Genomic DNA, 13710 nt, shown 5'->3' on the forward strand with positions numbered 1-13710 from the left:
CCTCTTTCTCCCTCTCTCTCTCTTTCCCCCTCTCTCTCTCTCTCTCTCTCTCTCCCCCCCAGAACATATATGATTTGGAAAAAAATATCTTTTTTTTGTGAAGATATTAAACATTCCCTCTACTTTATTTCACTCACAGATTGAAACATGGCACAGAGATACCTTGAATCGAGGTGAGTCATGTAATTATTCAGGTAAATTAACTGGTGGGTGATGTATATTTCGTGCATATATAAATCAAATAATAGTTGTACACAGACGCTCTGTTTTCCCACTTGATCCGTGGACATTTTTACAGGGCTTGTGACTGTTAGCATGAAAACCTTGTGGTCAGGGCAGTTTAATTGAAACTAGCTACAGTGCTTGCCACATCATTTGCTTTCTTATATTTATTTGGGGAGCTTGTGGCTTCATACCAAAATATAATTTTACTTTCATCCTCTTTCATTTTGGTTTACAGCTGCTTTAAATAAAATAATGCCGTCACATCTTTATAGCCTTGGACTGTTCATGTGTTTAAATTGATATCAATTTGGGTATTTCACCATTGTTACCTAATAGCAAGCCTCCTGATCATCTTATCTATTCAATGTGCTGATAGAGACAATGGTATTGCTGTCACAGGGGTGCTGATAACTGACTGCATTTCTACAGGGACTTCATTGACACCCACTGCCACCTTGATATGCTATATGGCAAGCTGGGGTTTGAGGGGACGTTCCGGAGTTTCTGGCAACATTTCCACAGGACCTTCCCACATGAGTTTAGGGGTTGTATTACCAACTTTTGTAACCCCTGGGTCATGGTGAGGGAGACCCTGTGGGAAAATTTGTTGTCCAAGGACATGGTGTGGGGAGCCTTTGGGTGCCACCCACACTTTGCACAGAATTACTCCAGCGTACAGGAACGCGACATCATGATGGCCATGCGCCATCCCAAAGCGGTGGCATTTGGGATGGGGCTGGACTACTCGTATAAAAATTCCACAAGCCACTACAGGCAGAAAGAGGTACAGTCTCAGTTTAATACAACGTTGTAATCCAGAAAGTAACTGTTTGTCTTAAACTTAAATGTATTTTATCATTGGGAACATGTCAAAAAAATGTCATGTGGAATGCAATAATGTAATAATGAGTTTTGTTTTTTGCTGTAAAGGTGTTTGAGCGTCAGCTGCGTCTCGCTGTCTCAATGCAGAAGCCTCTGGTGATCCACTGCAGGGATGCAGATGATGACCTGCTTCACATCATGACCAAGTGCATCCCGAGGGATTACAAAATTCACAGGTGGGAGGAGAATCATCTGTCTCATTATTTCCCATTAATTAAATCTAATTATCAGTAATATTTCCTGCCGGTCTTTTTGGTTACGTTTCAAACCTTAACATAATTATTATTAATTATTAAATCTAACCCCATTTTTTATATTATTTAGGTTGTCTTTTTTAAGGAATAGCCATTTAAGAAATATTGAAGACTTAAACTTTTAAGGACCCTCAAAGCGTCCACAGTTATGAATTTAATAGAAATGTTCTCTCTTATGTGTTTCCAGGCACTGTTTCACAAACAGCTTCCCTGTGATCGAGCCCTTCCTTACAGAGTTCCCGAACCTGTACGTGGGTTTCACAGCCCTAATAACATATTCCTCAGCCACTGAGGCCCGAGATGCTGTCCGCCAGATCCCTCTGAACCGCATCGTGGTGGAGACAGATGCACCATATTTCCTGCCAAGACAGGTACATTTAAATTCACTGCTCTAATGTTATTTGTCACGGTTCAGCGCCACACTTTTCTTTAAGTTATTTTCATCCTGTCTGCCTGTCTGTGTACTAACTGTCCTGTCATTTCAGATCCTGCTGCACGCCCCTTCATCAGTCACTCCCTCCTCGTCAGCCCTCATTCCTTGCACCTGGCCATCCCTGTCTCACCTGTAGCACATCCCCTCATTAGTCTTCACTACTTAGGTCCCCTCACTTGCACTTGTCCCCTGCCAGATTGTCTTGTGTTTTTGAACCTAGCGCTCCCTGTGTGTTACCTGTTCAGTAAAATACTTATATTCTTTATCTCTGTCTTCCGGAGTCGTGCTTTTGGGTCCTTACGTAATCGGACCGTTACAGTTATTAATGAATGCCATGCTTTGTTCCCCCAGCTCTTACTGTTGTTAATAACTGCAAGTTATTACACATTTGAATAAATGTGATGACATTTTGATGACATACATGTGATAAGTGCTCTTAACAGGTGAGGAAAGATGTCTGCCGCTTTGCACACCCTGGTATGGGAATCCATACGTTGAAGGAGCTGAGTCTTCTAAAGGGAGAAGACATGGCCACAGTCCTCACCACAGCACAACACATATCAACTTTATGGAATCTAGTTATAAATGGGATTCTTATTTCTTATACTCTGTACTGCACATTTGCACATAATAGCTAACATATCATGCGGCAATGCAGTGTAAATACTCAACACGTCAGTCTTCTTTCCCTGTGATCTAGAGGCTGACTGGATGTTATCTCCACCTCTATAGAGCTCTGCTCATCAGAGCCATGGAGTTCCACCAGTGGGCCGTTCTCCATCTATCAGGATCTGATGTCCAGCATGGAAACATCACTCAAAGCTCATGCTCCGCCTCCACGTCTGCAACGTACCATCACTGCCAGCTCGCCCGGAGCAACCCTCCATCCCTTCATCCATCCATCCATCTATACATACATCCATCAAGCCATCCCATCATCCCTTCATCCATCCATCTATCCATACACAGGGCTCTCAAGTTTTTAAGACAGGTAAGAGTGACATCTCTCTCTCTCTCTCTCTCTCTCTCTCTCCCCTCCCGGACGGAGGCGCGGCCGGGGGGTGGGGGGGTGGCGGAGGCGTGGCCGGGATTACATTTCACCCAGATACAACAAATACGTTTTTCTGATTAGCTATTTGTGTAGCCCATTTCTTTTTAATGATTGGCAGGGGATTCGGGGGAGACGTGCTTGATTCCTCCATGGTGAGGGCAGCGCGACCAGGTCATGTTAGCACCTGCGGCACATTAAATAGCCTAGAGTTTTTTTCAGCGTGAGAAATACGATGTGTGGCGGGAGGGCGTGGCTTAAGACCGAAATGCGTGACAGTCACGCTCAATGCGTGACACTTGAGAGCCCTGCATACGTCCATCCAGCCATCCCATCATCCCTTCATCCATCCATCCAGCCATCCCATCATCCCTTATTCCCTTCATCCATCCATCCATCCATCCCTTCATCCATCCCTTCATCCCTTCATCTATCCCTTCATCCCTCTATCCCTTCATCCATCCATCCATCCATCCCTTCATCCATCCAACCATCCATCCCTTCATCCATCCACCCCTTCATCCCTTCATCCATTCATTCATCCCTCCATCCCTTCACCCCTTCATCCATCATCCATCCATCCATCCCTTCATCCATCTATCCATCCAATGCTTTGCAATACAGACATCCTCACAATGAAGTGACCAGCAGCAGAGTTTTAGTGTTGATTGTATCTTTAAAGCTGCAACCTGAGGAACAGGAAACTTCATGACTTCTTGTGGTAGTATTTCATCTCACTTGCGTATATAAATGTATCGATATGCAAAAAGAACCACAAGGAAGTTTTGAAGAGGACAGTTATGATATGAGATTAAATATGAGATTAATGAATTTAACAGGTTGATAAAACCAATGACTACGGCATCATTATCATATTCTGTATGTTTGAATCTCGCTTAAAACAACATACATTATGTATTTTCATATATAAATATATATGTTATGCAGAGCCTGTCATGTTTATGCCTTGGACATGACATGTAGAATGTGATATGAACTCTTGACTGCATTCATAAGAGCAGGTCGCATTATTGTGCCAGTGTGAATGTTTTGGTAGAATCAGTTCAACGGAAAACCAACACAGGTTCTTACAATACATACTGCATAATATACATATTATATATATATATATATATATTATATCAGTCATATCCACATTGGGTGATATAACAGAGACCAGATCAGCCTTACCTCCAGCATACATCTGCACAACTATTGATCTTACTCCCTGTAGCTCTAAACACTGTAATAATAATCCATAACTAAACAGAAAATGAAACACTTCAAAGAGAAGATGTGATGGAACACACAGAGAGAGAGAGAGAGAGAGAGAGAGAGAAAATATGTTTCGCTACAGCAGCATTTATACATACAGGTAGGTCAAAAAATATAAATGAAAACATATACAAAAAATAGAATAATCTTAAATTAAATGAACAAACAAACCAATTGTGAACGGGAAGTCACAGGTTTTTTAATTATTGGTACCATTTTGAAATGTGAAATACTATATCTAGTTTAGGGAGACGCTCCTGATGGGACAGAGGAAGACTACGACTTCATCATGAGAAAGGTCTTCATCATGTTCAGATATGAATGTTGAAGTCACGCTTTCATCCCTCACTTCATTATTCATTATTCATATGACACCATGAAGTCAAGTGAATATCACAAGAGATGGAGAGAGACCAAAAGATGTGCTGAGGAGGAGGAGGATGAGGAGGAGTGCGCTGTGGTGCATTGTGGGCCGCCAGCTCCAGCTGCCCTGCTGCTGCACTGCCTGGCTCAACCAACGTCTGGCAGGCAGCCAATCACAGCACAGGGAAGCAGTGCCACTTCAGTTCAGTGTGTCAGGGATGAGGAAGACCATGAAGAGAGCAGGAGGGAGGAGATGAGGAAGACCATGAAGAGAGCAGGAGGGAGGAGATGAGGAAGACCATGAAGAGAGCAGGGAGAAGAGCAGGAGGGAAGCATGAAGAAGCAGAGGAGGACAGAGGGAAAGAGGGCGAGACAGAGAGAAAATGAGAGAGGGGACAGAGGGAAAGAGAGAAAAAGAGAGAGAGGACAGAGGGAAAGAGAGAAAAAGAGAGAGAGGACAGAGGGAAAGAGAGAAAAAGAGAGAGAGGACAGAGGGAAAGAGAGAAAAGGAAAGAGAGGACAGAGGGAAAGAGAAAATGAGAGAGGGGACAGAGGGAAAGAGAGAAAAGGAGAGAGAGGACAGAGGGAAAGAGAGAAAAGGAGAGAGAGGACAGAGGGAAAGAGAAAAGGAGGGAGAGGACAGAGGGAAAGAGGGAAAGAGAGAAAAGGAGAGAGAGGACAGAGAGAAAGAGAAAAGGAGAGAGAGGACAGAGGGAAAGAGAGAAAAGGAGAGAGGACAGAGGGAAAGAGAGAAAAGGAGAGAGAGGACAGAGGGAAAGAGAAAAGGAGAGAGAGGACAGAGGGAAAGAGAGAAAAGGAGGGAGAGGACAGAGGGAAAGAGAGAAAAGGAGAGAGAGGACAGAGGGAAAGAGAGAAAAGGAGGGAGAGGACAGAGGGAAAGAGAAAAGGAGAGAGAGGACAGAGGGAAAGAGGGAAAGAGAGAAAAAAAGAGAGAGGACAGAGGGAAAGAGAAAAGGAGGGAGAGGACAGAGGGAAAGAGAGAAAAGGAGAGAAAGGACAGAGGGAAAGAGAGAAAAGGAGGGAGAGGACAGAGGGAAAGAGAGAAAAGGAGAGAGAGGACAGAGGGAAAAGGAGGGAGAGGACAGAGGGAAAAGGAGGGAGAAGACAGAGGGAAAGAGAAAAGGAGAGAGAGGACAGAGGGAAAGAGAAAAGGACAGAGGGAAAGAGAAAAGGAGGGAGAGGACAGAGGGAAAGAGGGAAAGAGAGAAAAGGAAAGAGAGGACAGAGGGAAAAGGAGGGAGAGGACAGAGGGAAAGAGAGAAAAGGAGAGAGAGGACAGAGGGAAAGAGAAAAGGAGGGAGAGGACAGAGGGAAAGAGGGAAAGAGAGAAAAGGAGAGAGAGGACAGAGGGAAAGAGAAAAGGAGGGAGAGGACAGAGGGAAAGAGAAAAGGACAGAGGGAAAGAGAAAAGGAGGGAGAGGACAGAGGGAAAGAGGGAAAGAGAGAAAAGGAAAGAGAGGACAGAGGGAAAGAGAGAAAAGGAGAGCGAGGACAAAGGGAAAGAGAGAAAAGGAGAGAGAGGATAAAGGGAAAGAGAGAAAAGGAGAGAGAGGACATCCCTCTAATTGCCTGCATCATGTCTATCTCTTCCAGCTCCTCACAGCACACGGCTCCTCTGCATGGATGTGGAATAACAACCTTTTCATTTCTCTGGCACTGACATCTAGGAGCAGATTTAACAAACATACCATCAAAAGAGCATCATGTCTTCTGATGAGCTCATATCCAGCTCCCTCTCCAGCTGTCCACAAGAGGAGGACATCAATCACCCCTTTGTCGTCTGCAGCACACATCCATTACGGTCTGGACCAATGTTCCCTCTAATTTTTTTCAGCACTGAGCAAATTTTTTTTTTTCTGAGCGCACATTTCAGCACTGTGAGCAATTCGCAACCACGCGACCTGCCGAAAATGACCACAAGCCTGCGTTAGCCATAGCAAATGCATCAATATGTATACAAGGTTGATATTTATTCAATATCCTTTGTAATGGCTGGACTTTCGGAACATTTTAATGATGGTGTTTTACCTGTCAGTTTAGTTGAACTTAAAGGATCTTTGTTGAACTTCAATAAGGGGAGGTTATGACTGGTTCACTGGTTATGACTGATAATGATATATATATATAAAAAAAATAAAAGTATCAAAGGTATTTAGTCATTTCTCAGCAGGTACAACATTTAAGTGGAATTTCATTGAAAGAAAAATGGTAATGCAGTGCTTAACAATAATTATAGGCCTATTAAATTGACATGGTGTCATTTTTCCTAAAGGTAGCCTATATAAACAATGTAATAACTTCATATTCTTCATATTTAAATATGTCTGAAAGTTTCATCCTACCTGTGTCAGTTTGGACTATTTCATCTATCCACTCATGTTTGAACGTTAGGCAGACCTTTTTCTGGGGCGCCTGCTCTGCCTTTCTTTTCTCCATGGTAGCCTATAGCTGCTGGAGCAGGGCCCGCCAGGAGGAGCCTAAACAGCGCCGGCCCGAGCTCATGTGGCGCTCTGGGCGAGCTTCACTCCTGGCGCCCGGAGGAGGACAGCGGGGTGGTGGGTGCTAACGGAGGCAGAGCGCTAGCAGAGGTACAGAGAGCGCATGTCGAGAAACGGGACGCTGATTGGCCAAGAAGACTCGACGCGTCACATCAAAGATCTTTTTATTGTGGAGATGGCTCACTCCTATCTCAGAAACACTGGCGCAAAAAAGATTTTTAACCCCTGAAAGAAAATCGTTTGTGCGGTCTGAAAAATGTGCGCGGTCTGAAAAATCGATTGCGCGGCCACTTCGACTGGCCTGCGCGGCTGCGCACGTGCGCAGCTTAGAGGGAACACTGGTCTCAGGGACAGCTCCTGTCTTTAAGCCTCAATGCAAAGGGTGGATGGGTGGTGGAAGATTCTTAAAACACACAAACTGATTCCCCTGATGAGAATGAAGAGGCGTTCCACTTCACTGATTGCATCCAGAGATGTTCAACCTGTAAGCAAAATGCACCAAAACCAAAGTGTCCCATTTTCCTTTGTCTAACCTCAGGTTGCAGCTTTAAATATACAATCAACACAACAATTCTGCTGCTGGTCACTTTATTGTGAGAATGTCTGTATTGCACCACATCAGATTATATGGCAACTAAAGAATAAAGGAGGTTCTGGTACCGGACAAAGAAACCTGCAGATCCTCCTCCTAACCCAAATCATAAGACAATATGTGAACATTCTCTAACCCAAATCATAACACAATATGTGAACATTCTCTAACCCAAATCATAACACAATATGTGAACATTCTCTAACCCAAATCATAACACAATATGTGAACATTCTCTAACCCAAATCATAACACATTATGTGAACATTCTCTAACCCAAATCATAATACAATATGTGCACATTCACTAACCCAAATCATAACACAATAAGTGAACATTCTCTAATCCAAATCATAACACAATATGTGAACATTCGCTCTGCAAAGGTTGACTTTGATAAAGTGAAGCAGAACAAAGTTAGAGAGTGTTTAGAACAGAGAACATTCAGACGAGAATAACATTTGCATTTGCGCACATTTGTGACATTTACATGTTTCCATGTACCAAGCCATATATTTCGCTTGTATATTACTTATGGTGTTCAATACATCCAAATACGGATATATGGAAAATGGTGGATGGTATTTTGCCTCTTGGTATTTGGTGGTCGAACAAAATGAAACGACATCTGACATCAAATCCCCTTATGAAGTTATGCTAGTAAACCATTGCCTGTCTACACATCCAGCAGACACGTTGCATCATTTACGTTTATTTAGAGTAGCTTTTGTGTCCACATGATGAATGTAAGTCCTGGTAAATTAAACCTTGTATTGCTCCACTTTGATCACCACTAGCTAATGGTGCTGGGCGGGTAGTTTACACTGGGTTCATCAGAACTTTTACTGCTTTTAAACAATCAGCTGAAGTAGACTAATAGCTCAAATATTAGCTATTACAGTAAATCATCAATTACAGGCCAAAAGAGACATGAGACGGAGTTTACAGTGCTGTGGAGTCGCTTTGAAGACTGTAGTTGAACCAGAAAGACACACGGTCCGTTGATAACACAGTACTGTGATCTGCATAAAAGATGCAGCAGGAAGCCTATGGAGGATTCCTGTTCATGTGTAGGAGGTCAGAGAGTGACTCTGTATCCTGTGACCTGCTGTTTACCATGACCCAGTGTCTGTAGCACAGGGACTGGCAGCGCAATCACTAAGCCCTGTCTGCCTGCCTCGCTCTCTGGGTTACAGCAGACTAAGCTTTTCTTCCTCTCATTAAAAGGCATACGGGTAATCGCCTCTAAGCAGCTGGCTACTGCCTAATACCAAACAACACATATCAGGGGTGCTGCTGCAATCAGCGTCCGTCTGGGCTTAAGAAGGAGCCAGTATAAGCATGAGTAGTCCAGGATTTCAGAGAGTATGGGAACACCTTTGCTACATAGAATTAAAAAGATTCACGTTTTCTAGGAATTGGGAGGAGGTGGTAGGGCAGCATGTCAAACATGAACAGGAGGGCCCATCCCATTACCTCCTCCTGAGCGGTTGCTCATTAGCATTAGCATTGTGCTCCTGGGGTGAGGTGACAAAGCAAAGTGCTTGGGGTCTCAACGGTCTTGAATGGGCTTGAAGTTCCTTTGTGCCCCCCCACCATCCTCCTGCCTCTCGGTCTGTGAGCATCACAAAGGCCACCGGCCGTCACCCTAATATGCTTAATGTTTAGGCTTCATAATGCAACACATGAGCAGAGGCAGAAATCATTATGCAAATGGCCTGAAGCTGTTGTCGTCACATCAGGCCGGACAGCTTTCCACTGTCATGGGACGCCCTGACACAAATGTAATAAACACGATTGTCACATTTTCATATAGCAAAGCAAAGTGGGAACAAAAGGGTAACATGCTGCTTACAGTATTTTAGTTCATGCAGGAAGTGTCGTGTGACTCGCGCGCCATTAAAAGAAAACTTTTCGGACTGGTAAAAATGGCTTGAGTAACGTAGGAACGCGCGTTACTGAGGTCTAGTAAAGTAGTGTAGTTACCAATATTTTGAGTGTAATGTGTTACCTATAATAGTAATTACGTTGCTGTAATCCGTTACTTTGTAACTCGTTACCCCCAATACTGGATGTAACATCATAACTGCTACCGTCATGTAGCATCATAACTGCTACCATGATGGTTACATGATAACTGGTACCATCATGTAACATCATAACTGGTACAGTTACTGGTCCCAATACTGTTTACATGGACTGTTCAATGTGTCTATTGATCCATTGAGTTCATATTCATATCATTTCTGTGTCGTGGACTAGAAAATATACATAAAAAGCTGTAACAGAGCCTGAGTTCAGAGGAACATGAGAACAAGAGAAAGTGAGAACCAGAGAACTAGAGAACAAGAGAATCAGAGAACCAGAGAACCAGAGAACAAGAGAACCAGAGACAAAAAGACATTCGACAACAAAGAAGTGGGCGTTCCTTAGAGCCAACCCGCCCCCTCGTCGCTCTCACAGCCAATCAGCGCGTGGATATGCAAATGAGCTCGCAGCGCCGCAGCGTCCCTCCCAGGCGGTGACGTCACCGCACATCTCTGTCTGGTCTGGAGGATCAGACACGAGCAGCGAGACGGAAGAACCTCTCTGACTCGGCTCGGCTCGGCTCGGCTCGGACACTTCTATCGGGAAACGAAGCGGCTGCCGTATTTATGCCGCGGCTGCTTCACCGTTGTCTGTCCTCAGCCGCGCGCACTGGTTCGCTCTGACCAGCGGTCTCTGGAGACCGGGTCCGGGTCTCTCCTCCGGACTCAAGATGCCCAGCTCGCTGTTCGCAGACGGCAGCGCCCCGGGAGACGCCCTGCAGGTCGCTCTGGACCAGCTGTCCCGGGACCAGCTGTCCCTGCTTGGCCTGGACCACGACGAGACCCCGAACGAGGACCAGGAGCCCTGCAGGAGGAGCGTCAACATGACGGAGTGCGTCCCGGTGCCCAGCTCCGAGCATGTTGCGGAGATCGTGGGCAGACAGGGTGCGTGTTCCTCTGTTGCTGTTGTTGTGCACGTCCTCGGGTACCAGGTCCTGGTCCTGGTCTTCAGGGACCAAGTGGACCTTAAGGCACTCTCTGTGCAGGACTGGACTACAACGTGGCCCACGTGCCGTTTAGCATGACTAGAGTTGAGCTTAAGGAAAGAGGACTAGAATAAGTCCACAACGACCCGGCTCATCACCGCTCTGGGCTTCTGTGCCTTCACTGACGAGCTGGGCGTGATCAAGGTGGACGATGGATCCGGTCCACCGTCCACCTTGATCATGTTCAGCTCGTTCTTTTACACAGGCCGGGCTGACAGGGGTCCGGCTGCAGGGTGCTTGGTTTCATCTGCAGAACCTCCTCCCTCTCAGCAGGTCTGCAGACCAGTAGAGACCAGCAGCAGACCAGCAGCAGACCTGCTGCTCTGCTGCTGGTCTGCTGCTGGTCTGCAGCTGGTCTGCTACTGGTCAGTTGGTCTGCTATTGGTCAGCTGGTCTGCTGGTCTGCTACTGGTCAGCTGGTCTGCTGGTCTGCTACTGGTCTACTACTGGTCTGCTGGTCTGCTACTGGTCTGCTGGTCTACTGGTCTGCTGCTGGTCTGCTATTGGTCAGCTGGTCTGCTGGTCTGCTACTGGTCAGCTGGTCTGCTGGTCTGCTACTGGTCTGCTGGTCTGCAGCTGGTCAGTGGAGGATCTGTTTCACCAGACAGCAGCTAGTCCAGGTCCAGACGGTAGACAGGAAGTAGTGTCTTCACCGTGACCTCTGGGTCATTTAACTACATCAGATACTCATGCTGACCTGTGTGCGTGCATGTGTGTGTGTGTGTGTATGCGCGCACGTGTGCGTGTGCATGTGCGTGTGCATGTGCGTGTGTGTGTGCATGCGTGTGTGTGTGTGTGTGTGTGTGTGTGTGTGTGTGTGTGTGTGTGTAATGCTCCAATGACCTGTGTTCTCTCCCAGTATAAAGGAGTCGAGCAGCAGGTCTTGATGTTCACTATAATGTAGCAAACAGATCCAGAAGTGATCCTGATAGTCCAAAGAGGTTCTGACCCGTGGGACGGTTGTGGTTTGAGGTTCCCCTGGACCGTGTAGTGGTCTAACACGTGGTGGTCTACACGTGAGGTGGTTAACACGTGTGGTGGTCTACACGTGTGGTGGTCTACACATGTAGTGGTCTAACACGTGTAGCGGTCTAACACGTGTGGCGGTCTACCACGTGTGGTGGTCTACACGTGTGGTGGTCTAACATGTGTAGTGGTCTAGTGTAGTGGTCTGTAGTGGTTAGACCACTACACATATAGTGGTCTAACACGTGTAGTGGTCTACACATGTAGTGGTCTAACACGTAGTCGTCTAACACGTGACACATGGTCCTCATGCTCTTCTTTTGTTTCCGTGCTTCAGGTTGCAAGATCAAAGCCCTGCGAGCGAAGACCAACACCTACATCAAGACCCCTGTGCGCGGCGAGGAGCCGGTCTTCGTGGTGACGGGCCGGCGGGAGGACGTGGCCATGGCCCGCAGGGAGATCATCTCTGCTGCGGAGCACTTCTCTATGATCCGGGCCTCCAGGAACAAGACCGGCAGCCTGAATGGGAGCGCCCCCCCTGCCACCGGACCCCCCAACCTGCCCGGGCAGAACTGCATCCAGGTGCGGGTGCCTTACCGCGTGGTGGGCCTGGTCGTGGGCCCCAAGGGGGCCACCATCAAGCGCATCCAGCAGCAGACCCACACCTACATCGTGACCCCCAGCCGGGACAAGGAGCCCGTGTTCGAGGTGACGGGCATGCCGGAGAATGTGGACCGAGCCCGGGAGGAGATCGAAGCCCACATCGCCATGAGGACGGGGGGTCTCATCGAGCTGCAGGACGAAAACGACTTCCACGCCAACGGGACCGACGTGGGCTCGGACCTGCAGGGACAGGCCCTGTGGGCCAAGACCCCAAAACCCTTCTCCAGCTACCGCAACGACTCGTCTTCCTCGCTGGGCAGCGGCTCCACAGACTCCTGCCTCGGTAACGACAGCCCCGCCCTCAGCCACGCCAACACCAACAACAACAACATCCACGTCAACAACAACAACAACAACAACAACAACAACGGGTCCGTTTACGGAAGTGAGGGGATCTCGCCCGACTGCACCGATCTGACTTTTGAGCCCTCAACCCCGCCGGGCCTCCTGTGGTCTCGGTACTACTCCCCCACCGATGCCGACGGAGCGAGGACTCGGAGGAGGCGGGGTGGCGGGTCCCCGCGGCCCCACAGCCTCAGCGGAGGCCCAGGCGGGCCCCCGTCAGCCCGCAGGGTGCGCAGTGACCCAGGCGGAGGCTCCCTCAGATTCCCTGCGTGTTCCAGCACCGCGGCCTCCCTGCCCGGCCCGCACCTCCCCGGGGTTCCCTGCGCCTCGTCTGCCTCGTCGTCCTCCTCCTCTTCTTCCTCTTCCTCCTCCTCCTCCTCTTCCTCCTCCAGCCGGAAAGACAGCCGCGAGTGCTCGGTGTGCCTGGAGAGCCGGGTCCTCGCGGCCCTGGTCCCCTGTGGCCACAACCTCTTCTGCATGGAGTGTGCTAACCGGATCTGTGGGCGGAGCCAACCCCAATGCCCTGCCTGCCACGCCGCCGTCACGCAGGCCATACGCATCTTTTCATGAGCAACCGCAACTCACACTCACACTGCTCCAGGGTCAAGGGGTGAGGAACGTGTACATATACACACATGTGTACATATACACACACGTGTGTGTAACAGGGACAGACACACACCCTCTGGGTTGTGATGTACTGTAGCTTTGGGGAATATTTTCAAAATCAAAGTGCATGTTTTCAATATTGCAGCATTGTAATCAATAGTTGTAGTAAATAGTACCCTATATTTATGAAGTGAGGAGGGCCATGCGGTCTGGACCAGGGTCCCACGTGGACCAGGGTCAGACGTAGACCAGGGTCCCACGTGGACCAGGGTCAGACGTAGACCAGGGTCAGATGTAGACCAGGGTCCCACGTGGACCAGGGTGCCACGTGGACCAGGGTCCCACGTAGACCAGGGTCAGACGTAGACCAGGGTCCCACGTGGACCAAGGTCCCACGTAGACCAGGGTCAGACGTAGACCAGGGTCAGACGTAGACCAGGGTCCCACGTAGACCAGGGTCAGA

General features: G+C 47.8%; 2 protein-coding genes across 2 annotated transcripts; both read left to right on the forward strand.

Annotated features, from left to right (window-relative positions):
* Positions 1-147: 147 nt before the first annotated feature.
* Positions 148-2373, forward strand: LOC306735866 (putative deoxyribonuclease TATDN2; the record flags this gene model as incomplete). Its single annotated transcript, XM_079217430.1, is given in 6 exon segments — positions 148-173; positions 655-1009; positions 1156-1283; positions 1549-1732; positions 2238-2338; positions 2340-2373. Coding segments are annotated over 6 exon segments (828 nt in total).
* A 7976-nt stretch (positions 2374-10349) lies between these two features.
* Positions 10350-13208, forward strand: mex3b (mex-3 RNA binding family member B; the record flags this gene model as incomplete). Its single annotated transcript, XM_079216580.1, has 2 exons — positions 10350-10563; positions 11968-13208. The coding sequence occupies 2 exons, from the start codon at positions 10350-10352 to the stop codon at positions 13206-13208; spliced, it is 1455 nt and encodes a 484-aa protein (XP_079072706.1).
* Between the last annotated feature and the right edge of the window lie 502 nt (positions 13209-13710).

Source organism: Taurulus bubalis (assembly GCF_910589615.1).
Source record: "Taurulus bubalis genome assembly, chromosome: 4".
NCBI classification, from domain to species: domain Eukaryota; kingdom Metazoa; phylum Chordata; class Actinopteri; order Perciformes; family Cottidae; genus Taurulus; species Taurulus bubalis.